The 23,938-nt window shown below is 39.2% G+C and overlaps 1 protein-coding gene across 9 annotated transcripts in view; it reads right to left on the bottom strand.

Moving 5' to 3' along the window:
• LOC132404711 (LIM and calponin homology domains-containing protein 1-like) overlaps window positions 1–23,938 on the bottom strand; it is a 365,397-nt gene that overhangs the window by 21,947 nt on the left and 319,512 nt on the right. For 3 of the 9 annotated variants that reach the window (XM_059989090.1, XM_059989099.1, XM_059989093.1), the window contains 7 exons: window positions 20,273–20,445; window positions 18,619–18,745; window positions 15,438–15,536; window positions 9,862–9,936; window positions 8,181–8,209; window positions 4,294–4,407; window positions 551–643 (listed from right to left, as the gene is read on the bottom strand). In XM_059989090.1, the coding sequence (XP_059845073.1) occupies window positions 551–643; window positions 4,294–4,407; window positions 8,181–8,209; window positions 9,862–9,936; window positions 15,438–15,536; window positions 18,619–18,745; window positions 20,273–20,445 (710 nt within the window). The remainder of the gene's footprint in view (window positions 1–550; window positions 644–4,293; window positions 4,408–8,180; window positions 8,210–9,861; window positions 9,937–15,437; window positions 15,537–18,618; window positions 18,746–20,272; window positions 20,446–23,938) is intronic. The other 6 variants (XM_059989092.1, XM_059989091.1, XM_059989096.1 and 3 more) reach the window with 6 other exon arrangements.

The following is a 23,938-nucleotide window of genomic DNA, read 5'->3' as shown; positions in this document are numbered from 1 at the left end:
CCTGATGATAATTACACCAGCAGGATCATCTCCTGATGATAATTACACCAGCAGGATAGTCTCCTGATGATAATTACACCAGCAGGATAGATTCCTGATGATAATTACACCAGTAGGATAGTTTTCCCAATCATAATTATATCAGTAGGATAGCTTCCTCATGATAAATATACCAGCAGGAAGGTTTTCTTGATGATAATTACACCAGCAGGATAGTTTCCTGATGATAACTATACCAGCAAAATGGTTTTCCTGGTGATAATTATATCAGTAGGATAGTTTTCCTGATGATAATTATATCAGTAGTGTAATTTCCTGATGATAATTATATCAGTAGGATAATTTCCTGATGATAATTATATCAGTAGGATAATTTCCTGATGATACTACCCACTCACATGCCATCAATGAGTTCAACCTGTCCCAACCACAAAACGTTTGAACCTCTTGCTTTGTGTTGCAACAATTGCCCTCTGCGGAAGTACAGGTCATTGATCATATAAACAGCAGAATTTGTCGACTGTATTTCAGTAATCTGATTTTCTCTTACTTCTTCATGATATCTGCGTTCTTCCTCCTCGACCTCCTTTTGTGCCTTTTCCCATTCCTGACGTAGTTTTTCATGCTCCCTTCTGTACCTCTCCTGTCATTGAAAGAAACACTTGTGTCATGTTACCAGACTAGCATGGAAGGGGTTAGCAACATTACTCCCCTTTTAAAGACTCATGCTTTTGTCTCTTTTGGTAAAAATTAATTACTATTCTCTTTACTGCTTGAAATTAAACTAATGTAAATCTTATTAGTGCATTATCATCCCAGTAACTATATAATGCACTTCAGTGCAATCCCAGTTGGACACAATGCTAAATTTATTAAAATATCATTAGCTTAAATGAGAAGATTTTATTGCTACCACCAAACTTGAACTACATTACATATAAAACATACTTACAAGCTCAAGTATAGTCCAGCCTAAAATAAGTTGAATGCCTACAAAGTACTTTAGATCAACATTCACAGTTGTAAATGAAATGTCAATAAATATCACAACAAATGTTAACAGCCCCATGTAAAAATCTTATTTTTTTACATTTAGTCATAATGCATTTAAATTTACACTTGTAGTTACACATATATCAAGAATTTAGATCAACTGGTAATGATCGTGCCATTCTCATCAAACCACATGCATATCTTAAAATCAATATGGATAGAGCTTTGTGACCACAATCAGGATTATTGATTTGGTAAGTTGAAGTCCTAAATACATAGCTGTTAGTATTCTGCCCAAGAATTGCTTGAGTGGAATTATGCAGTGAAGTTTATTTGAATCTTCTCCTGGTGAATATTGATATCTATGCAGCTGTCCAGTCGCAATTTCCCTACAGTTGCTATTGGGGGTTATCTCTATGAAAAGACAAAGAGATAAACTCATATTTAACACTTGGAATGCTAATCTTATACTGAAAATACTGTCAGTGTCACAAATTCAATATGGAGACTTTATATTTGTTAGACTCCTTCACTTGATAATGCAGTTTAACTCACATAACTTTACAGCAGACAAGTGTCTTGGATATCAACATGTGTCATGCTGTGCTCTGTACCATATCTAATGCAGCTTTCAATCTCTATGAGCAGCTAGAGTTAACTGAAACAAAAAATCCCACATTCAAGGATCGAGACTGCCTGATTGTTGTTTTATTCCATTCATAGCACTGTAGGAGAAAGATAGACTTGAAGTATGCTAATATCCTTTATATACACGAATCCAATGGAAGTCGCAGCTCACTGTGATAAAAGCAGTGATTGTATCGATAGAGAGGGATGCAAAGTTAGCACAGTTTGCATGCAGCAAGTCAGTATTAGTTTCTTCTTCCAAATTGCCTCAGACCTCCTACAGTGAGTAACTGTTTTTCCTGATGCCATGGCTGGTGAATATTCATAAGCAATCCTAAGTCAGTGAGCACTGTAACCAAGTCTATAGTTGTCTTCACGCATAGATCGGATTCTTTACAGTAAGTGCAAACTTCGCTTACCTTGTCCACCTCCCAGTCCACCTAACTGCAATAATTCATCACATCAGCTAACATTGTGCTGTGATTTGTTCCATACCTACAGTTCAACACAAGTCTGCCCTTTGTGAGTGACTGGATTCGAGTGTATATCCAGGGCACCGTAATACCTCATTCTGTTGTTGGAGTCTGGATTGGAACTGCACTATTGGCAACAGTCAGTTTCAAGGTGACAGGTCAATCATCTTAGCAGGAGGCTCTTGTTCTATTTGTCCAAACTCCATTTTTAGGCAGTCATAATTTTTGTAAATTTTAAGCACTATTTTCTCATCTCTTAGTTCTTCTTTCAGTGATCCTACACCAGAGAAGAACTTACAAATTGAGCATTTTTAAAAACCATTTTTACACGTTGAGATAATAGATTCTCATTACTGTTCCAAAAGAGTCAACTGTTAACTACTTCAGAGCCAACGCCTCTCCAAAGCATACACTGAGTGGCCACTTTAATAGGTACACCTGTACACCTGCTCATTAATGCAAATATCTAATCAGCCAATTGTGTGGTAGCAACTCAATGCATAAAAGCATGCAGATATGATCGAGTGGTTCAGTTCAGGTAAAACATCAGGATGGGGAAGACCTAGGTGACTCTGACAATGGGATGATTGTTGGTTTGAGTATTTCATAATCCGCTCTGATTTTCATGCACAGAGCTCACAGAGAATGGTGCGTGAAACAAAGAAAAAAATCCAGTGAGCCGCAGTTCCGTGGGTGAATATGCCTTGTTCATGAGAGAGGTCAGATGAGCATAGCTAGACTGGTTCACGCTGGCAGGATGGCAACAGTAACTCTAATAACCACAGGTTACAATATTGGTGTGCAGAAAATCATCTCTGAATGTGCAGCATGTTACACCTTGAAGCAGATAGGCTGCAGCAGCAGAAGACCACACTGGGTTCTGCTCCTGTACTTAACAAAGTAGCAACTGAGTGTCATTCAGGCTGTCGTGGGGTTTATATATTCAGGCGGCAAATGAAGCACAATGATAATTTTAAGTAACTAACCTCAGGGATTTCACAGCTAATCTGCCGTGAGAATGTGACGATAGATAGATATTTATTGATCCCAATGGGAATTATTGTGTCAGAGCAGTGGCACAGATATAAACATTAGAAGAGCAGTAGAAAGAATAAAAAATAAGTTACCACAAACAGTCTGACAGGAAGGGGATCATCACTTCCCAGGCTATAGGTTGATTCATTATAGAGCCTAATGTCCGAGGGTAAGAATGACCTCATCTAGCGCTCTCTGGAGCAGCGCAGTTACCTTAGTCCATTACTAAACGTGCTCCTCTGTTCAGCCTAGGTGGCATGTAGAGGGTGAGAAACATTGTCCAGAATTGCCAATGCGCACCTTCTTGAACCACTAAAAATTTACATTGTACTTTTGCTATTTTAATCTAGCTAGATGTTGGTCCTGGTTAATTCAAAGAGCAGTTAAGAGATAACTTGCCAATTTCATTTATATTAAGCTTATACAATGATCAATGGATATTTGTATACAAGTTTGTGCAAGTATGGATATATACAGATCAAACATGATTAGAATTATAGCAGTTCTTTGACCAGTTTTGAGATATTGCTCATTCTTCCTGCTGTACCACGATACTCCCATATCTGCTGTTCACACTTACTTAGCTGACAGACCAGATCAGCAGACAGTGAAAATGATGAATGAACGGTTTTAAAGTTTTGAAGTTGGTCTACAGGTTCCTTATCTCATTCCCTTTGCTACTTTTCACTTCTTGATAGAGTCAAAAGTTTGATACTTAATCTCAAGGGAATCAAAATTTGAATATTGGTAAAAACTGATTGTTACCGAGTTAACTATAATTTGGTAATATTCCCACTGGAGAAGATTGAGTGGATCATTTATGTTAAAAATTTCAATTTTCATTCAGTAAATTTTCTACCAGTTCCATTTTCAGAAATAGTATAAATTACAGTCATTTGTGCCACTTTGTAGCAACCCTAAAAGCTTTTTATTCCTCAGCTTTTCATGGCTCCATTATGCTTTGCGGGACAGTGATACTCTGCTTTCCTTTAATTATAATTTCCTGGTTGGCTAATCAGACCCATCCTTTTGAGAAAGAAAGCATGAAGGATTAGTTCAAAGAGCCTTAATTAAGGGTGCACTGCAACTATGCAAGCGTACATCACAAGCAGCGTTGGAACATGCACATTGTAGCAGAGGGTCAATGCAAGTTACGCTAATGTACCTGGAGCAAGCGTTCCTGCTCTTTCTGCCATCTCTCTTGTCGCTTGCGTTCTTCCTCTGGATCCCAAAACCAGCAGTCAGAATGCTTAGGGAGATTTAAAGATGCAACTGGGATCTAACAATCCACATTAAGAAAGAGTAGTGTGACAGATTGATGTTAATTCATGATTTGAGAAATTCAATTCAGCTGATGGTTCCAGTTAGTAAGAGTAACAACGACAGATTTTGGAAAAAGGTAAACAAAAGTCTAAGGATTCAGTCTTTATCTTTAAAAAAATGTTTAAATGAACAGATTGTTAAACAGGAAGGTTATTAGCAGATAATATGAAATATTTTAGCCAATGCACCCACTGTCATTTCTAAATGTTGTAGATTAACTATCTCCTCATACAATTATACTAATAGGATGTAGCTGAGTGCGGGCCAGTGGGACTAGGTGAGTGTAAACGTCGGCACGGACTAGAAGGGCCGAGATGGCCTGTTTCCATGCTGTAATTGTTATATGGTTATAAGATAAAAACAGTATGAATTCCTATAATGCATATGTTTTTCTCCATCTTTTGCCTTTGAACAGTATGAAAGGAAAGGACAGTGATACAAGAAGTGCTATGATCTCCACCTGGGTAAGCCAGGAAGCAGAAAAGAGAAAAAAGATAAGATTCATCCAAAGTTTTTTCTTTCTACACCTCTGGTAACATAGCTATTCTATGCATGGTGTCTCCTTACAACTACATCAGGGATAGACTATATCTAATGACAGATTCTTCATAAAAAACATTTACCTTCTTGATGAAGGTTCTTGGCCGGAGACGTCAGCTGTTTACCCTTTTCCATCGATGCTGCCTGGCCTGCTGAGTTCCTCCAGCATTGTGTGTGTGTGTGTGTGTGTGTGTGTGTGTGTGTGTGTGTGTGTGTGTGTGTGTGTGTGTGTGTGTGTGTGTGTGTGTGTGTGTGTGTGTTGTTTTAATGACCTATTCTGCTTCTATTTTGGAACTTTTCCACTCCTCTCTCCTCACATCTATATCCATCTCAATGTTTAAATGCTAACACCTTCAAACATTCCACATGCAGTACCTTCTATATCACTAATCCCCATTTATATCTGTAAAAAAATTCCTTTAGAATTATGTTTTCTTTGGCTATTTTAATTCTATATCTACTGTTTTAGCCTTATTCACATATATAATCTAGTCCCAGAAATCAAGACCTTTGGATCCTTACCTAGTCTGAAAAACTAGGTCTCCAACTGAATTAGTGAAAAGTGCCACAGCATGCTTAATGTTTCCTTTACTCAATAATACCATAAATCATTCAGTACTTCTACCAGTGCTTCAACATGGTTTTTTTTGCCATATAGACATTAAAACAGAATTACAAATGTAGTCCAGCCAAGGTTATATATAAGTTTTACATTCCCTCCTGCTTTTGTGCTATTGTACTCTTGAAGAAATGAGCTCAGTTATAGGTTCAAGCTGATTACCTTATTTATTACTTTCAATAATTTACATACCTGTATTCTGATACCTAATCTCTCCACTATGCCATTTATTTACTTGCCTTCAAATGGCTTTCTGATTTCTCCTACCAAAATGAATGATCTAACACTTAACCACAATTAAGTTTATTTGTTTTATACAGATCCTTTATAAAGGTCTGCTTTTCCACTGGATACTGCATGTCACGATAATACTTACATATCCTGATTTAGTATTGTCTGGAAGTTTGATACACAATTACCAAAACCAAATGTCCATTTCAAGCAAGCTTTGAGAAGTAGTAATCCAGGCAAGACACCAATTCCTCTGTCTCTGTCTGTCTCGCACATATCTGGGCCCCAAACCCATTTTCAGCTTTGACAAACCAGTGAGTTTCCAGCCACTAACCTTCATTACACACCTCTCAATTAGTACTTTCTAAAAGATCTCAAATTCTGCATGAACACATTTTGCAACATTAACTTGGTCTATGTTACCTGTTACTCTTTAGTCAGAAACACCTCAAGAATTTCACTTCACTTTTAGGATTAATGTTTTCTATCTCTGTATGTTTTGTTGTTTCATCTCAGTGCATCTTCTTAGTTACAAGTCTATAATTTTCTGGATTTATTCCATTTTCATTTTTGAAAATAGTAATCACAGTTGTCATTCACCAGTACTCTTTCTCTTTATCCAGTTATCTTTATTGTGATACAATGTCAATCTCTACTCTTCCACCTCGTACATAGTGAAGAGTTAATGTGCCTTCAGATGCTACTTCACAAAACTAGTGTTGAAAGTTTCAGAAACATGGAATGATAATCCAAATGATTTGTTTGACAGATGTTGTAATAACATTTCTCTTTGCAAAAATGACTTGCCTGGACAATGCAGTTGTGATTTGGATCTCATACCCTTCCGCATCATTTGAACTTTTAATAAACAGCGTGGAATTTGAAATTAATTATAAAACACTGTCCAAACAAATAAGGCCTATAACCTGATATAGTGGAGGAACTGTGTAGAATGCTTAACCCACACCATTTCAGTTTCTGCTCTGCCTGATGTCTGGTGGATAAGGAGCTGGGATTTATGAATTTCAGCAATGTAGTTGCACTGCAGAATAATCTCTTTTTTTTGAGAAGAGACATTTATACATTGTTTCTGAATGAAGCACCTTAGCATGAAGTAGCAATTGATACAGAGTTTAACTGAAATTTAACCTTTTCCCCAAAAATTCTTTATTATAGAGATTTCTTAATTGCACCCAATGGTGGCTACAATTTTAAGAATGATGTTGGATTCACACAGTATTAAATATCATACCACTGATATTAATATTACCATGTTATTAAAATGCATCCAGAATACTTAAATACAGCTGTTTGTTGAAACATTTGATTTCTGTTGTCTGGCCAATTCTCCATAACTATAGGCAGCATATATATTCAAATACCATCTGACAGATGTAGCCCACTATAGAAAACCAGATAGGGAATGTGTATTATATCACATTCAATTTCACCTTTTATTTAAGATTTTCCAGGATGATTCCAAATGACTACATCCCATATTCCTGCCAGGTCAGGTCATCAAAAGTCCCAGCACACAAGGTGCCCATTTTCCAAACTGAAAACAGCTCGAAATGTCAATGAGGCCCAAACGTGAGAGTGGCTCAGGTCTCCAAACCTTAGCCCAAGATAACCATAGGTTAAATGGAACCATCCTCATCAGCACACATAGCTTACTGATACTGATTTTTAGGAGTGCAAGGTATATTTCGAGGTTGAAATATACCACAATTTTAAAGACAGAATTCATAGAATTAAAACACTTTATTCAGAATGTGAAAAAATCCACCTAAGTAATAATCTCTAAAATCAGGGATCAGAGTATATATAAGAACTGAAAACATCTAATATTAAATGAACAGATACTACAACACCTGGGATTTAATGCACAGCACATTAGAATAATGAGGTACTCGTTCCAAACAGGTAATTAATAAGAACTTTAAAAGAGTTATCAATCTAGGGCCAGTAGCATCCCCATAGTTTAAAAAAATCCAAAGGGTTTGCTCCAAGCACTCAGAGACTTACCTGTGGTGTGTTGGATGAGACTGGTCTGTGGTACATTCAGAGCTAAAAAGGGGCTTATGAAAATATTGCACAAATGATAAATACCCACTAGTTCATAGTTCAAATTTGTTTGAAGACCCCATGTAAAAGATTGTTGGACCATGGAATTCTTTCTTTGAATCTTTGTAATGTTGTCATTGCTGATCATTTTTAAAGAATATAATTCTTCAAAATGTTCCTATTAAAATTGTTTGACTTTTCAAAAATTCGCTATTAACTGTTTCTCTTTCATGACAACTCCATATTACACAGAAAATAAAACACCACATACTTACATTTGAATTTTCATTGCTTTCCACTTCCACTGAAAGATAAAGAAATACTTATTATAAAGGAATAACAATCATGGGAGTTTCCACTTGTCTATGAAGGAGTCCAACAGGCCAAGATGTATATTGGTTCTCTAATTAGTTAATAAGTGCATTGCATCTAATATGTTGGTGAACAACAAGCATGAATAATGCAAATAAGAATAAAGACTCAAGCCAGGAAGACAGTCTTGAAATTGTCACATTTGCACAGTGATGTCAGATGTAGTGTGTGATTTTAGAGCTTGCAACCAATAGTGGAAAAAAAAGTGATGTGTGCTTTTTTTGAATTATAATTGTTAACATAAGCAGAACAACTTGCATTTAGCATGATGCTTCTACTGTTGGAAGGTGTGGCTATCAATTAGCCTACAGCGTAGCCTCAGAAAATAAAAGAAAATAAATCTGCATATCAGACTAAATTGTATTTCACTCATCAACTCTTGGAATCATTGATAGACAGGTGGAAATCTAGGCTGAAATTAAAGGATATCACGATCAGTTAATTGAACATGAGCCACCACCAACAAAAGTGATTTCCAATTATGACAACCAAGCGGATAGTGATGGTAAAGGGAGGAAGTCATGGAGCTGGAATTTAGTATCAAAAATGATGTCCAGAAGCTGCTGAATTAAGCAACTTTAGTTTGCAGGTTTGGACTGTAGAGATTTCTGTGCACTAATACCATGCTGTGTGATTCTGTTATTTTATTATTTTGCTACCTGAAATAGGAAACAGGCAAATTAGTAGGAAAAAAATATGGAAAACCCAGTTTTCAACTTGCATAGTTGCCAAAACTACCAATTTTACGTACTATGTTCTGTGGGCACTAAGACTTGCATGGTAGATTAAGGCAAATAAAATTGTTGTAAATCCAACAGCTACAAAAATGTATGTAAAGATAACCAGAAGAAACAGTTATGATGGTGGGTTGCCCACCTTGTCCATACCTGTGCAGAGGAGTCTGAATTTTGCTAACACTGACACTCAGGCTGCTTCTGAAATTCAAGTTACATTAGATCTCAGTCAGCACTCAGGTTCTCAGTAGGCTTTGAATACCAAGAATTACAGTGGTGTTTTGTTCCGTCCAAGTCTAATGGGATATCGTGCTGTAACAGTGATGCAATTACCATTTTTAGAATATGACATACTGGGTATAATCTATGTTAGAGGTGTGCCTAAAATTACAGTGGTCAAATTAAAATAAGTTAAAGTGAGAAGAATTAAAGTAATGATATTGTGCCCTATCCTTTTGCCTTTTTAATATACATTTTAGATAAAGTTGTTCATATTCTTAAAGTTTTAGCCCACTTCCACTCTGTTTCTAATGATTGAACTGGCACTTAGTTAAAAAATAGTTCTATTTGGAAGTCATCAATCCAACATATTTTAGTCAAGTGATAGAATTCATTAAACGTTACTTTAATTCTTAAAAATTGGCATTACCTTTAGAAGAAAACTGAAAAACAAATTTAACAGGCTGCTTATTCCCATATTGGTGTGCATTGGCAACTATGCAGGAAATAATGAGGAGGGATAATCTAGAAAAGCGGGAGATGAATGTGAGTCATGTGATCAATAGTGCTTCTCAAAGCACTCCCGGGTACGGGAAGCAATACAGGGGACATTACTAAGCACAACTTTTACCTGGCTGTGAGAAAAACTCTGAGCGTCGCCAAGAGTTCCGAACTGAAACCGGAACACTGGCAGAATTAGAAGGCTCTAAGAGTGGGGAGCAGAGCAAAATGAAAGAAAAAACAGAAATAAGAAAATGTCTGACAGCAAAACTATACTAGATGAGTATATAACTTACAAGAATAGTTTTGTTTCAGATTACACTTACATATTCATCACATTTCGATGCATCAATAAGGTGGTAGATTATTTGTCAGTGATAAGCTGGCTGCTTTCAGAACTATTTTTATGTGCTTACCCACTGTGATCCCCCTGATAATGGCTTGTGAGGGACGCAGTGGCTCACTGCTCCTCAATGTGTTGGCAGAGGAGCAGAACAAGCCATTCCCACAGAACAGTGAAAACTTTGATTGCTATCCAGGTCATGTGTGCTGACTTACCAGGAACTATCAAAGTTGTCAAATACTTGAAACAGTCCGAATGTTGTTTCTGATTGGCTCAGACATTTAGAAACAATCATTATCCAAGACAGTGATTAAAACTTTCAACAAAAATCTTAGAAAAATGAAAATAGTTACATATACTTGAAAGATCAGAGCAGTTGAATAACTAGGGTAGTGATTAACGTGACGCTATTTCAGCTCAGGGGGGAGTGTCTGGAGTTTAATTCTGAAACCATTTGTAACGAGTCTGTATGTGCTTCCTTTGGAAGGTGTGGGTTCTCCCCAGATTCCTTTCACAGTCCAAAGGTCAGATGGTCATTGTAAATTGTGCCATGGTTAGGCTAGGGTTAAATCAGGGCTGTCGGGGGTTGCAGGGGCTGTGTGGCTGAAAGGCCTGACTATGCTCTGTATCACCAAATAAATAAACAACTTAAAAATCTAAAAACTAAACTTACTTTAGTTCCTCAAGGATGTGCACTGTCAATTATATGAAGCAGTCCCTTGGCTAAATTTGCACACTTAAGCAGATTCCCCACCATAGATGGGTGAATGAAACAGTCCACTGCCAGAGTGCATTTGGATACGACCGGTGTAAACCTCCAATCACAGCTTCAGGGCTTCTACCTTTGAGTGGGAATCTTGAAGCCGCTCACAGTTACATGAGAAACTGTCAGCAGCTACACATGTTAAAGCCAAAGCTCACCCACAAAACCTGGAGAAGAATTAGTTTCATAATTGAGCAATTTTTCAAATATGTCTGAAATCCAAGAAAGACTTGCATTCATACCAACTTCAGGATGTCCAAGATATTTTACAATTAATTATTTTTGGTGTAATGAAAAGCTATCAGTTAAATACAAAGCCCTGTGGATTCAAGGGAGGAAATGTAAATGTTTAAAAGGTAGAAAATGCTGATTTTATTGGAAGAATATAATAAACACCAGGAACACTAAATGGAGCATCCCAGCTTTTCCCTGTTGGGATCAACACAGATTCTAATTTATATGAAGACTTGGATTCGGAAACTCAAGTGATAACTGGACAACATTCCAGATGAAACTGAATTTGAAAGAAGCTTTGCAACAAAAGCAATAACTTAAACAAAACATCTAAAGGGATAGGACAAACAGTAAAGGAGGGAAACATGGTTCATACACAAGAGGTAAGTTGAAATACCAAGAGATAAAGTCAATGATAAAATTGTCGGTACAGTGTAAAATTAATGAATGCACAAATTGACAAAGCCTATTGATTGAATTACCGAGCCAAAACTGAACTCCCCAAGTTTAACAGAACTTATGATTAGACTGTACTCATGATTAGCCTGCTGAATTCTAGTCACAGATAAACAATGGTGGTTTTCAGCATGAAAGATACTGCAGGGACTATTGAGGAAAATTACTCAATATAATAATGTCGACAGTCTGTATTACCAGGAAAATTGGAGGAACTTGAGTTATTTCGTATAGAAAAGAGGCATCCAAATCCAATGTGATGACTGCTAGGGTGTTCAGTAAGGCATAATGAGGGCGCAGAGCAGCATAAAAGGCAGCGAATGCCAAAACTTTCCTTCTGGGCTGAGAGGCCTCACTTAAAGGCCTCAGCTGTGGTTTTGATGCACGGGATATTGTTTTATGCATTTAAAAATCAAGGCTCCTCTGCCGAAGGTTCAGACGCAAAATAGCTCCAATCTGCATGGGTAAGTGCTCTAGTCATTTTTAACAGTATATTTCCTGGTCTTGTCCTGGTGGTTAGAGTGGCTCAGTAGTCAATGTTGTTGGCCCATTAACTCCAAGGACATGGGTATGATGCAGACTGAGTAGTTCTGTGCTGTGTTTGCAGATTCTCCCTGTGACTGTGTGGATTTCCTCCAGGGGCTCTGGTTTCCTGCTACATCCCAAAGAGGAGCTAATGAATCCTGAAGAAGAGTGCTGGCCCAAGAGGTCAACTGTTTATTCTTTTCCAGGGATGCTGCCTGACCTGCTGAGTTCCTGCAGTGTTTTGTGTGTGTAGCTGAACTGTTGACTGGCTACAATAATTTTCCCTATAGTGCAGGTTAATGGCAAAGGGAAGTGAGTGAGAGAGAATAAGTAGCAGGATACAAGGAAAATAAAGAGAGTGAAATAAGGGAAGGGCAAAAGGGACGCCCCCTCACTAAGCTAGTATGGACCCAACAGGCTAAATTGTTTCATTCTGTGTAATTATAGATATATTGTATTCTTATCTCAACTGTTATTCAACATTATATATTACAATGCTATTCCCATTTTGTCCAGTGTTATAAGACATAGGAGCAGAATTAGGCCATTCTGCCCATCAAGTCAGAGGGCAGAGCTTAGGACAATGGAGCCTAACAGCAACTCCTTTGCTTGCATCTTCAGAAACAGCTCTATTCTATCTTTAATGTCTCCTTTTTTTCCTTTTCAGGGTGCTTTTGAAGACCCTAACCTGGAGTTACATGCTGACTTTGGTTCTTCGTGGGAATGGGACCCACTCTCAGGGCCTCACGACCGGCCACTTTTCGATATGCCAGGGATGCAGCCTGGAAGACTAACGCACCTTCAGGATGCTGGATTTTCGTGGTTCTGGTGGCGGGCGGATTTGAGGTTACTGCCACCGCCTGATGTGTCATGGGAGTACACGGAAGTTCGAAAGCAGTGAGCTGGCTGCTGGCTGTGTGCCCAGAGACCAGAGATCTTTGGGCACAGAGCTTGGAAAAAGTGACGCAACAGATTTTTAACACCATAAACCGGCGAGTTGTTTTGTTATGTCTCCCCTCACGCCTGTGAAACAGGGGCACCTCTTTTACCCTTATTAGGGAGAGAGAGAGCCTGTGGTATGTCGAATACCGCATGAACGAGTAGTCTTTGGGGTACTGCGTCTTTATTGATGCTTTGCTGCATGCTTGAGTGCTCAGTGGAGGGTGCTGATGCTTTTTTGCTGGTGGGGGAGTGGGATGGCACTTATGTGTGGGAAGGGGGAGATGAGGAGGTGCTTTGGGATTCTAACGTTTAACTGTCATTCATTCTTTGTGCACTCTCTTCTTTTGTGGAGAACCGATCATCCCCTGCTTTAAATGTATCAGATGAATTCCACGGATTCACCACTCTCTGGCTGAAGAAATTCCTCCTCACCTCTGTTTAAAAGGGATATCCTTCAATTCTGAGGCTGTGCCCTCTGGTCCTACATTCTCCCACTATTGCAAACATCCTCTCCATGTCCAGGATTTTAATATTTGGTAGGCTTCAATGAAATTCCTCTCACTCTCCTGAACTCCAGTGAGTACAAGTTCAGAGTCATAATACATAATGCTTCTTAATTTGTCACTTCAAATTGCTAAAATTTCCCATGTCAATTAAGAATGAAAACGATAAGCTTTGGTCGCAATAAGAGGGATAAATGAGTGCCAGAGAGTTTCACTAAGTAACTTTGAAGAAAGTGGGAGAAATATCCGGTAGAGTCACACAGGGAGAAAGCTTCAGAAGGCAGAAGCACATTGGCTACTGATTAGTGTGGCAGAGAGAACAAGCTGAGAAGGTAAGGGAGCGCAGCACTTCCTCACACACCTGACCAACGAGGTGGCTCATGTAGACCACAAACAGAAAAAATGAATGAGATCAAATCATAATGGAATGATTTCAGAGCCAATGGAGTAATGTCAGTGGAGCATACATAATCTGATACACAAGCCGATGGAGATTAGTATGCCTGGGACCTCAGAAGCTGTAATTGGAACTGTCTTCAAGAATGTAGACACATTTTGTGTGCGTGAAGAGCTGCTTCTTTAATTACAGTGTGGATTACATACATCTAGTGTAGGGGTTCCCACCCTGGGGTTCACTGACCCTTGCTGAATGGATTTGGTCCATGGCATCAAAAAGGCCAGGAACCCCTGCCCCAGAGGGAGGATAAACATGACCAGTACCATGCAAAAAACTGAAAAGTGCAGGGAACAGCATGAACATGGCTTTTTTTTTACTGCATCAGAGCCTTTTTCTCAAATAGGGCTGTGGACAATCTATCATGCATTTTGTTATCTTCAGAAATATCGACGCCCCCACCCCATGCCTACCACACAGTGACATGCAAATTGCTATTCTGCCCAATGGTCCACCCTAACCCAATGCTACGGCAGACTGGAGGTCAGCAAGACTGCACCGTAGCTCCAACCCTTTCCTTAATCTTTCTCATGATTATATTGCACCTGATCTCCAACAGGCTTCTCACAGGAGTGAAATTAATGTAAAAAATGAATGAGAAACTTCATCCTACTTCACATCCAGTCCTGAATCAAGAAAACTCGAGTCATCGAGTTGCAAAATGCAGTCTTATTTTGTGCATATGCATGTTTATAGTCATATTCCAAGCCAGCTTTTCATTCACTGAAGCATGCCAGAGAATTGGCTGTACAGTTAACATCTGCAGATCAAAGACCCTGTTACCAATCTTCTCTTGCTGCTTAAAATTAACCTCCAAAAGTAAAGTCCATGATAAAACCAAGACAACACAAAATACCTTTCATATACAAGGAGCTAACTCTCAGAAAGGGCAGCCAATGATGATCAGATTAAATACCATTTCCTGCATACTAGCACATCCTTGGCTGTCTGAGGAAGAGTGTTTGAAGTGGACAGCTCCAAACTCAAACCTTACGAATTGTCCAGCAACAGTCCACCCTCCTGCACTCTTCAGTACCATAGACAACTTATAGAAGGTTCCTCAATGTATTGATTGAATCAATGTAGTCTCTGCAAAATTACCCAGTCCACGAGAGGATCAGCGGGCAAACGTAAACATCCTTTCCAGTGTCAAGGCTCCATTAACTCATAGCTAGCTCCAGTGTCTGGCTGCATTGTTCATGTGCCAAAACTAAAATAAACAACTTTACTCAATGTTTTGTCATAGCAAGAGATCACAGGGAGGACAGAGGTAATGGTTCAAAGATGTTCTCAAAACCGCCTTGAAAGAACCAGTCATGAGAATTCCTGGCCCAAAACAGAAGAAGCAGCTGGAATGGTTTTCAGAACTTTGAGATTCTTCACTGGGAACACGTGGAAGTACAGATTAATTTGCAAAAGGAAGAACCCTTCCCCCCACCCCCATCAACTACCCACCCAACTGTCTGTCAAGTAGCTTCAATCTCACCTGTAGTAGAGTCTGCGAATCCCACGATGGCCTCATCAACCAGTTCTGAGCCCAGAGAACAGGTGTGGAAGCAAGTCATGTTTGACTCTGAAGGATTACCTAATATCAGAAGGAGCCATAACTGGAATATTAGTCCTTTACTGGGTAAAAACCTGGTGTGCTATTTCCTAATTATTGAGTAACTAGACCGAATAAGAGATCCACTGTAGATTATAATTTGATTTTATAGTGGAAGGCATTATAACAATTCATAATCTTTGACTAATTTCCACATGGAAAGACTTAGAAAATATATATCTCAAAGCAAAGGTTTTTCTATACAAGCTCATGAAACAATGAGTTGAAAGCTAGTTGAGATGCTGAGAAGCCAAGCGAGATAGTTTCCCCAAACACTCAGAAATTGTTTATACTGTAATTTATCATGGCACCATGCCATGGCTGCCACCGAACTCTCAAAAGTTTGAGAGATTCCCATTTATGGGTGTCAACAATACGTACTGGGCACAGATCTGCAGGTGCATCCTTCAGGCTGTAAACAGAGGAGAAAAAAAACACGCCAGAAATGCTCTGCTCATCACCCTCAGTTATTCCCGACAGCTGGGAAACTAGCTGAGGTTGCTTAAATTACAGAATTTGTGGCAGAGGTTGGAGACAACAATAAAAAATCTGTCTGGGTTAATCCCACATCCCTCTCCACCATCAGTAGCACTTACAAGATGCGCTGCCTCAAGGCTACCACGTTCCAAAAACCCCCATCATCCGTGCCATGCCACCTTTTCACAGCTACCATCAGGCAGGAGTTAGAGAAGCTTGGAGTTCCACGCCACCAGCACTTCCCTTCAACCATATGGTTCTCAAACCAACCAGCGCAAACCTAATCACCACTACACTTTAGCAACATCATGTCTGCACTACAGTCTGCACTACAATTTATATTTTTATATTTGTTTGAATAGTTATTTTTCTTGTAAGGATTGTGTATAATTTTTGTTTTATCTTGTGAATGCTGTTTATATGATGTTACATTCTTGTGACGCTGCTGCAAGTTTTCATTGTACCTGTACATTCATGTATGTGTGGATATGACAAAAAACAATGTTGACTGTTGACTTAGCCTTGTACAATACAGCTTCTCAAGCACTCAGCCAGAAACAATTTCAATGTGATGCAAGTTTATGTCTCTATTGCTCATTTAGGTAGAGGACTCTGGAGTTCACCAGTGATAAAAATGTTTCCTAATTTCTGAGCAAAACATTATGCAAAGTAACTTTAATCTATATTCCCTAATTATTCACATTTCCACCAAGGGAAATTAATCTCTCTTATTAAATGTCCAGATCTCCCATAATTTTATACATTTGAATGAAATTAAGGAAGAATTTCATTCAAATGTATAAAATTATGGAAGATCTAGCCACTTAATAAGAGGGATTCGTTCCAAAGCAAACCTATACCTTTAGGTAGCCGACTTTCAATTTTCATCAAGTATCTTAGCTTATAAATTCATCAACAATCCTAATTAGTTCAAAAGGACACCAAAAGGTGTTCTTTTGACACCACACCTATAGGTAGGCCTTATGCCCAAAGGTAGCCTTACTTTTGGACCTGTTTTAAATTTTAATAATGTCCTTCTCTTTTAGTGCTTTTGAAAAATATTAACTTTTTCCACATTTACAAGGAACTGACTGCAATGCCCAACCTAGCAGGAGAATTAGAGGTGTACCACAGGGATCAGTGCTGGGTCCATTGTTATTTGTCATCTATATCAATGATCTGGATGATAATGTGGTAAATTGTATCAGCAAATTTGCTGATGATACAAAGATTGGAGGTGTATTGGACAGTGTGGAAGGTTTTCAAAGCTTGCAGAGGGATCTGGACCAGCTGGAAAAACGGGCTGAAAAATGGCAGACGGAGTTTAATACAGATAAGTGTGAGGTATTGCACTTCAGAAGGAAAAACCAAGGTAGAACATACAAGGTAAATGGTAGGACACTGAGGAGTGCAATAGAACAGAGGGATCTAGGAAGACAGATACAAAATTCCTTAAAAGTGGCGTTACAGGTAGATAGGGTAGTAAGGAGAGCTTTTGGTACATTGGTCTTTATAAATCAAAGTATTGAGTTAGAATGTTAAGGTGAAGTTGTATAAGGCATTGGTGAGGCCAAATTTGGAGTATTGTGTGCAGTTTTGGTCACTGAATTACAGGAAGGATATTAATAAGGTTGAAAGTGTGCAGAGAAGGTTTACGAGGATGTTACCGGGACTTGAGAAATTGAGTTACAGAGAAAGGTTCAATAGGTTAGGCCTTTATTCCCTGGAGTGTAGAAGAATGAGGGGAGACTTGATAGAGGTATATAAAATTATGATGGGTATAGGAAGAGTGAATGCAAACAGGCTTTTTCTACTGAGGCTAGGGGAGAAAAAAACCAGAGGACATGGATCAAGGGTGAAGGGAGAAAATATTAAAGTAAAGATTAGTGGGGGGGCTTCTTCACACAGAGAGCGGTGGGAGTGTGGAATGAGCTGCCAGATGAAGTGGTAAATGTGTGCTCACTTTTAACATTTAAGAAAAACTTCGACAGGTACATGGATGAGAGGTAGTCCAGGTTCAGACCAGAGGGACTGGGCAAAAAGATGGTTCAGCACAGCCAGGAAGAGCCAAAAGGCCTTTTTCTGTGCTGTAATGTTCTATGGTTCTATAATTGTTTTTATATTTCATTAACAGTCATTTCCAGCTTATTTAAATCTGGCTTATTACAAGATGCTGAATTGATACAGCTTACATTTTATTTTAAAATATATCCATTTGCAGGTGTATAAATTAAACTTTACCAATATTTAACTCTTAAATATAGCATTTATTTAATGCAAAATATTGAAAAACAATAAGTGCATTAGGTTGAGGCTCCCAAAATAAATAGTTAATTCTAGGGGCACCGCTTGACTTATAGTGCAATGCTTTTAAAACTATTGTTAAAGATAGTTGAACATTGAGCTTAATGTAACATGCATTTAAAGTTCTGTAACTGTGCCTCTGCCAGATTTTATGCACAAAATTTTACTTAAAATTTGTTACACTTTCAGTCTAAAAACTAAGAAAACACACTAGATATTGCGGTTCAAAGCCAATTCTATCTCATTACAGCAGATGTGTTCCCTATTCTTTTTGACGTCTCACCTTGTTGAATAATAATGTCAACAGGCTGACTGTTCTCTGCTGCTTCTTCCTTCACTTCAGTTATCCTTTGTTCTGAATCCAATACATCTCCAGTTTTGTCCAATTGAGGTGTTACTGATTTTAATCCCTGTTTTGTGTTAAAACACAAAATTGATTTTGTAACATTGCAAGTATTAGACTGTATCAGATAGAACTGCGATCTTAAGTTCAGACAATTAATTGAAAAGTTAAGTGACCATGGACTTCCAGTCAGTCCCTAGTTGTTTATTCACGAACTGCTTCAATATTTGATCTCACAACTTTCAGAAAAAAATGAAAACATCACAATTACCATAAATTCCAGTGAATAAGCTGAGAATTTGGCCCTAAAATTAGGGGGTCGGCTTATATAGAGAGTGCCAACTTTGGAAAAACGAACACATGGAAGACAGGTCGTATTTATTGGTTGTTTTTGAGTCAAATTGATTCCACTGTCGACACATGCATTCTTTGAATGGTTTGTTTAGACTCACATCTCATGGCTGGAGCACGGACATCAAACCACCAGGGATGACCACAATGCCCGTATTTTCAGCTTTCAATGCTACCTTTGTCTCACCTGACAAGCGCGCTTTGAACATATCCCAGACTAGTAGTGTCTTTTCCTTCCTGAAACCTTTGGGACATCAACGCCCACCTCTTTAACCCACTTCAAGCAACCCGCTTCGTCCATCCAGCAGCGTTCTTGAACATAAACAACACCCCGTGGGAATTTTCTGAGCAATCTTTGTTTTTGTGTCTCAACACAAGATCACGTCTATTCATAAATCAGGTGCACCAACTTCATGTAGCTTTGAAATTTTCGCTGGCTTCATGGTGTTTTTTTGGCCCATTTCAATGCTTGAACTCGAATCATTTCGCTGGTAACAGTGTATCCAGACGATCGCTGGTGATTCACCCACTCTAAAACTTTTTCTTCCAGTTCTGGCCACTGGCATGTTTTCCTGTGGTTTGCACATTTCGTCTTTGGCATTTCCCTCAGCGTGTCCTCTGCCTTTCTCCACTCTCTCACTCTCTCGTTTACACTAAACTTATTAGCAGTTGCAGAATTATTCGTTCCTTTAGTAAAATTAACACCCTTCAGCTTGAAGCCAGCATCATATTGCATTTGTTTTAATCTTTTGTACATGCTGGTCGCAAACTCAATACTGAGTACACGTACTGATCCCGCCACCCCGTGTTATGTCTTAACGATATTATGATGGGTGCTAAATGGTTTCACAGGGGTTACATTTCAGAGGATTCTTTACCATTGGGAACTTAATCCAAAACTTCCCTCCCGGATTTATTTATTAAGAATTGGCTTATAACACTCTACAGTGTGTAGGCCTGTTTTCTTAGCAGGTACTAGTTCACAAAATTTCCAGGGTCTGGATCCGCCAAAGCTGAGTATGTAAGATCTTGTGATCTTTTCTAGTTAAATCAAAAACCTCTACAAAAGTGGTTGGCTTATACAAAGGTAACGTGAAAAAAATCACTTTTTCAACCTTGAAAATAGGGGCCGGCTTATACTCTAGTTCGGCTTATACACCAGAATTTACAGTAAACAACAAATTGTAAATATAGATGCAGTGCAACTTTTTAAGCTTTATATTGGTTTAGAAGAAAAGCTTACTTCTTGATCAAGCTGCTCTTGGGTGCTGTTATCTGATGCCTCATTCTTGAGAGTTAAGCAGGCTTCATCTGTGGTTATTATTTTGGAATCTAATGTGTCCCTTAAGTCCAACTCAGCATTGCCCGACAGGGCAACAGGTTCAGGTGAAGTTTGCAGGTCTTCGTGATGATCTTCTTCATATTTTGCAAAGTAATACAAGAGAGTAAGTGATTTTTTTTCTCTCTTAGTGTAAATAAATAGTTTCAAAAGGAACAAAGAATCAGGAATAAACCATTCAGCCAATGCTGTTCCTTCATTGTAAAAATAAGACAATAAAACACAGGAGCAGAATTAGTCCTATCACGGCAGTTCTGCCATTCCGTCATGGCTGATTTATTATCCCTCTCAACCTTCTCCTGCCTTCTCCCTTTGACACCCTGACCAATCAAGAACCTATCAACCTCAGCTTTAAATATATCCAATGACCTGGCCCCCACAGATGTCTCTGGCACCAAATTCCACAGATTCACAACCCTCTGGCTACAGAAATTTCACCTTATCCCTGCTCTAACTGGACACCCCTCCTTTCTGAGGCTGTGCCCTCAAGTCCTAGAATTCCACTCAATTGGAAACATCTTCGCCACACCCACTTTGTCTAGGCCTTTCAATACTAGTTAGGTTTCAATGAGATTCCCCTCATTCTTCTAAACTCCAGTGATGTACAAGCCCAGGGCAATAAAAACTCCTCATATATTAACCCTTTCATTCCAGGAATCATTCTCGTGAACTTCCTCTGGACCCTCTTCAGTGTCAGCACACCTTTTCTTAGAAAAGGGGCCAAAAGCTGTTCACAATACTCCAAATGTGGCCTCACCACTGCCTTATAAAGCCTCAGCTTTACATTTCTAGTTCTCTCAAAATGAACTGCAAATTCCATTTGCCTTTCTTACTATTGACTCAACCTGCAAGTTAACCTTTAGGGAATCCTGCACAAGGACTCCCAAGCCCCTTCGCATTTCTGGTTTTTGGATTTTCTCCCCATTTAGAAAATAGTCCATGCCTTTATTCCTTCTACCAAAGTGCATGAGCATTCACTTCCCTGCACTGTATTCCATCTGTCACTTCTTCACCCATTCTCCCAATCTGTTTAAGTCCTTCTGAAGATTCCATGTCTCCTCAACACAACCTGCCCCTCCACCTATCTTTGTATCATCTGCAAACATGGCCACAAAGCCATCAATCCCATCATCAAAATCATTGACATTTAGCATGAGAAGGAATGGTCACAACACTGACCCTGGGGAACACCACTGGTCACCAGCAGCCAATCAGAAAATGTCCCCTTTATTCCCACTCTTTGCCTCCTGCCAAGTCACCCCATATTTAATCCATATTGATAGCTTTTCTGTAATACCATGGGTTCTCATCTTGTTAAGCAGCCTCACATGCAGCACCTTGTCAAAGGCCTTCTGAAAATCCAAGTAGACAACATCCACTGACTCTCCTTCATTCACCCTGCTTGTTATTTTCTTCAAAGAATTCTAACAGATTTGTCAGGTAAGATTTCCCCTTAAGGAAACCACGCTGACTTTGGCCGATTTTACCATGTGCCTCCAAGTACCCCAAACCTCATCCTTAATAATGGACTCCACCATGTTTCCAACCATTGAAGTTAGGCTAACTGACAAAGCATTTCCTTTCTTCCGTCTCCCTCCTTTCTTATAGTGTGGAATGACATTTGCAAATTTCCAGTCCTTTGGAACCATTCCAGAATCTAGAGAATCTTGGAAGATCACTACACATCTCTCCACAATCTCTTCAGGTACCTCTTTCAGAACCCTGGGATGTAATCCATCTGGTCTAGTTGACTTATCTACCTTCAGACCTTTCAGCTTCTCCTTAGCAATAGTAACTGTACTCACTTCAGCCCTTTGACACTATCGAATTTCTGGCATACTGCTCGTGAATTCCACAGTGAAGACTGATGAAAAATACTTATCAAGTTAATCCACCATTTCTCTGTGCCCCATTACTACCTCTCCAGCATCATTTTCCAGTGGTCTGATATCCATTCTTGCCTCTTTTTTCTCTCTTTATATATCAGAAAAAAGTTTTGGTATTAACCAAAACTTTGATATTATTCGCTAACATAGTATCCTATTTCATCTTTACTCTCCTTATGGCTATTCAGTTGCCTTCTCTTGGACTTTAAAGGCTTTCCAGTCCATTAACTTCCCACTAATTTTTGCTATATTTTATGCCCTCTGTTTGCTTTTATGCTGTTTCTCTCTTTCCATGGTTACTTCGTCCTCCCTTTGGAATACTTCATCTTTGGGCTGTGTATCTATACTGTGCCTTCTGAATTTCCCCTAGAAACTGCAGCCATTGCTCATCAACCCTGCTACTGTCCCCTTCCAATTAACTTCGGCCAGTTCTTCTCCCATGCCTCTGAAATCTCTAAAATAATCTGTTTTGAGTTTGAGAGGTTTAGATGTGGCAAAATTTGTTAGGTGCACCCAGCCAGGAGTGTTTCTTAAATCAGTACTATAGAGAGAGTGCAGAGGGAAATTACAAGGATACTGCCTGGATTGGGGAGCATGCCCTATGAGAATAGGTTGAGTGAACTTGGCCTTTTCTCCTTGGAGTAATGGATGATAAGAGGTGACCAGGGAGAGGTGTATAAGATGATGAGGGGCATTGATCGTGTGGATAGTCAGCGTCTTTTTCCTAGGCTAACACGAGAGGCCGCAGTGCTGGGTGTGTGGAATGCACTGCCAGTGACGGCAGTAGAAGCAGATCAAATAGAGTCCTTTAAGAGACTCTTAGATAGGTACATGTAATTTAGAAAAATAGAGGGCTTTGCAGTGAGGAAATTCTAAGCAGTTTCTAGAGTAGGTTACCGGGTCAGCACAACATCATGGGTTGAAGGTCCTGTAATGTGCTGTAGATTTCCACATTCTATATTCTAATATGTAGTCTAACAAGAGAATGGGGCTGATGACCTGATGCTGGGTGATGAGCCTGGCCAGGTTACCACCCTTTCAGCAGGTGACCAGTTAGGGAACAGTAATGATAACTCCTCAAGTGTTAAGAAAGCTATAGATAAGGGTAAGTATAGACCTAGTGAGAGAGTTTTACAATGGAGCAAGGCAAATTATGAGCACTTGGCAGGAACTAGGGAGAGTTAATTGGGAACAACTGTTTTTGGGAGAGTCCACATCTGATGTGTGGAGTTTACAGTCAAACTGCACAGAGTACACGGCAGGGATGTTCCAGTCAGAAGGACGCACAGGGATGGCAAGTTAAGAGAACTTGGATGTCAAGAGAGGTGATGAATTTAGGTCAAGAAGAAAAAGAAGAATGTAAAGCTAAGGAAGTTGGAATCAAACACAGCCCTTAAGGATTATAAAGGAGCCAGAAAAAAAGCCAGAGAAATAGGAAGGCCAGAAGAGGCCAAGAAAAGTCCTTGACAAGAAGGATTAAAGAAAATCCCAAGGAATTATACACATACATCAAGAGCACAAGGAATACAGGGGAGAAGTTAGGACCACCCAGGGATAAAGGCAGTGGGTGGGGTCATTTGCTTGGATGCCAAGGATATGGGTGAGGTACTGTGGTAAACTATATATACCTGTCTGGACACGCCCCTCTGCTGACTGCTCCTGTGGCTCCTCCCACAGACCCCTG

This window comes from Hypanus sabinus, chromosome 14 (genome assembly GCF_030144855.1).
Source record: "Hypanus sabinus isolate sHypSab1 chromosome 14, sHypSab1.hap1, whole genome shotgun sequence".
Taxonomy (NCBI): Eukaryota; Metazoa; Chordata; class Chondrichthyes; order Myliobatiformes; family Dasyatidae; genus Hypanus; species Hypanus sabinus.
The sequence above is the reverse complement of the archived record's forward strand: the minus strand, read 5'-3'. Positions and strand labels throughout refer to the sequence as shown.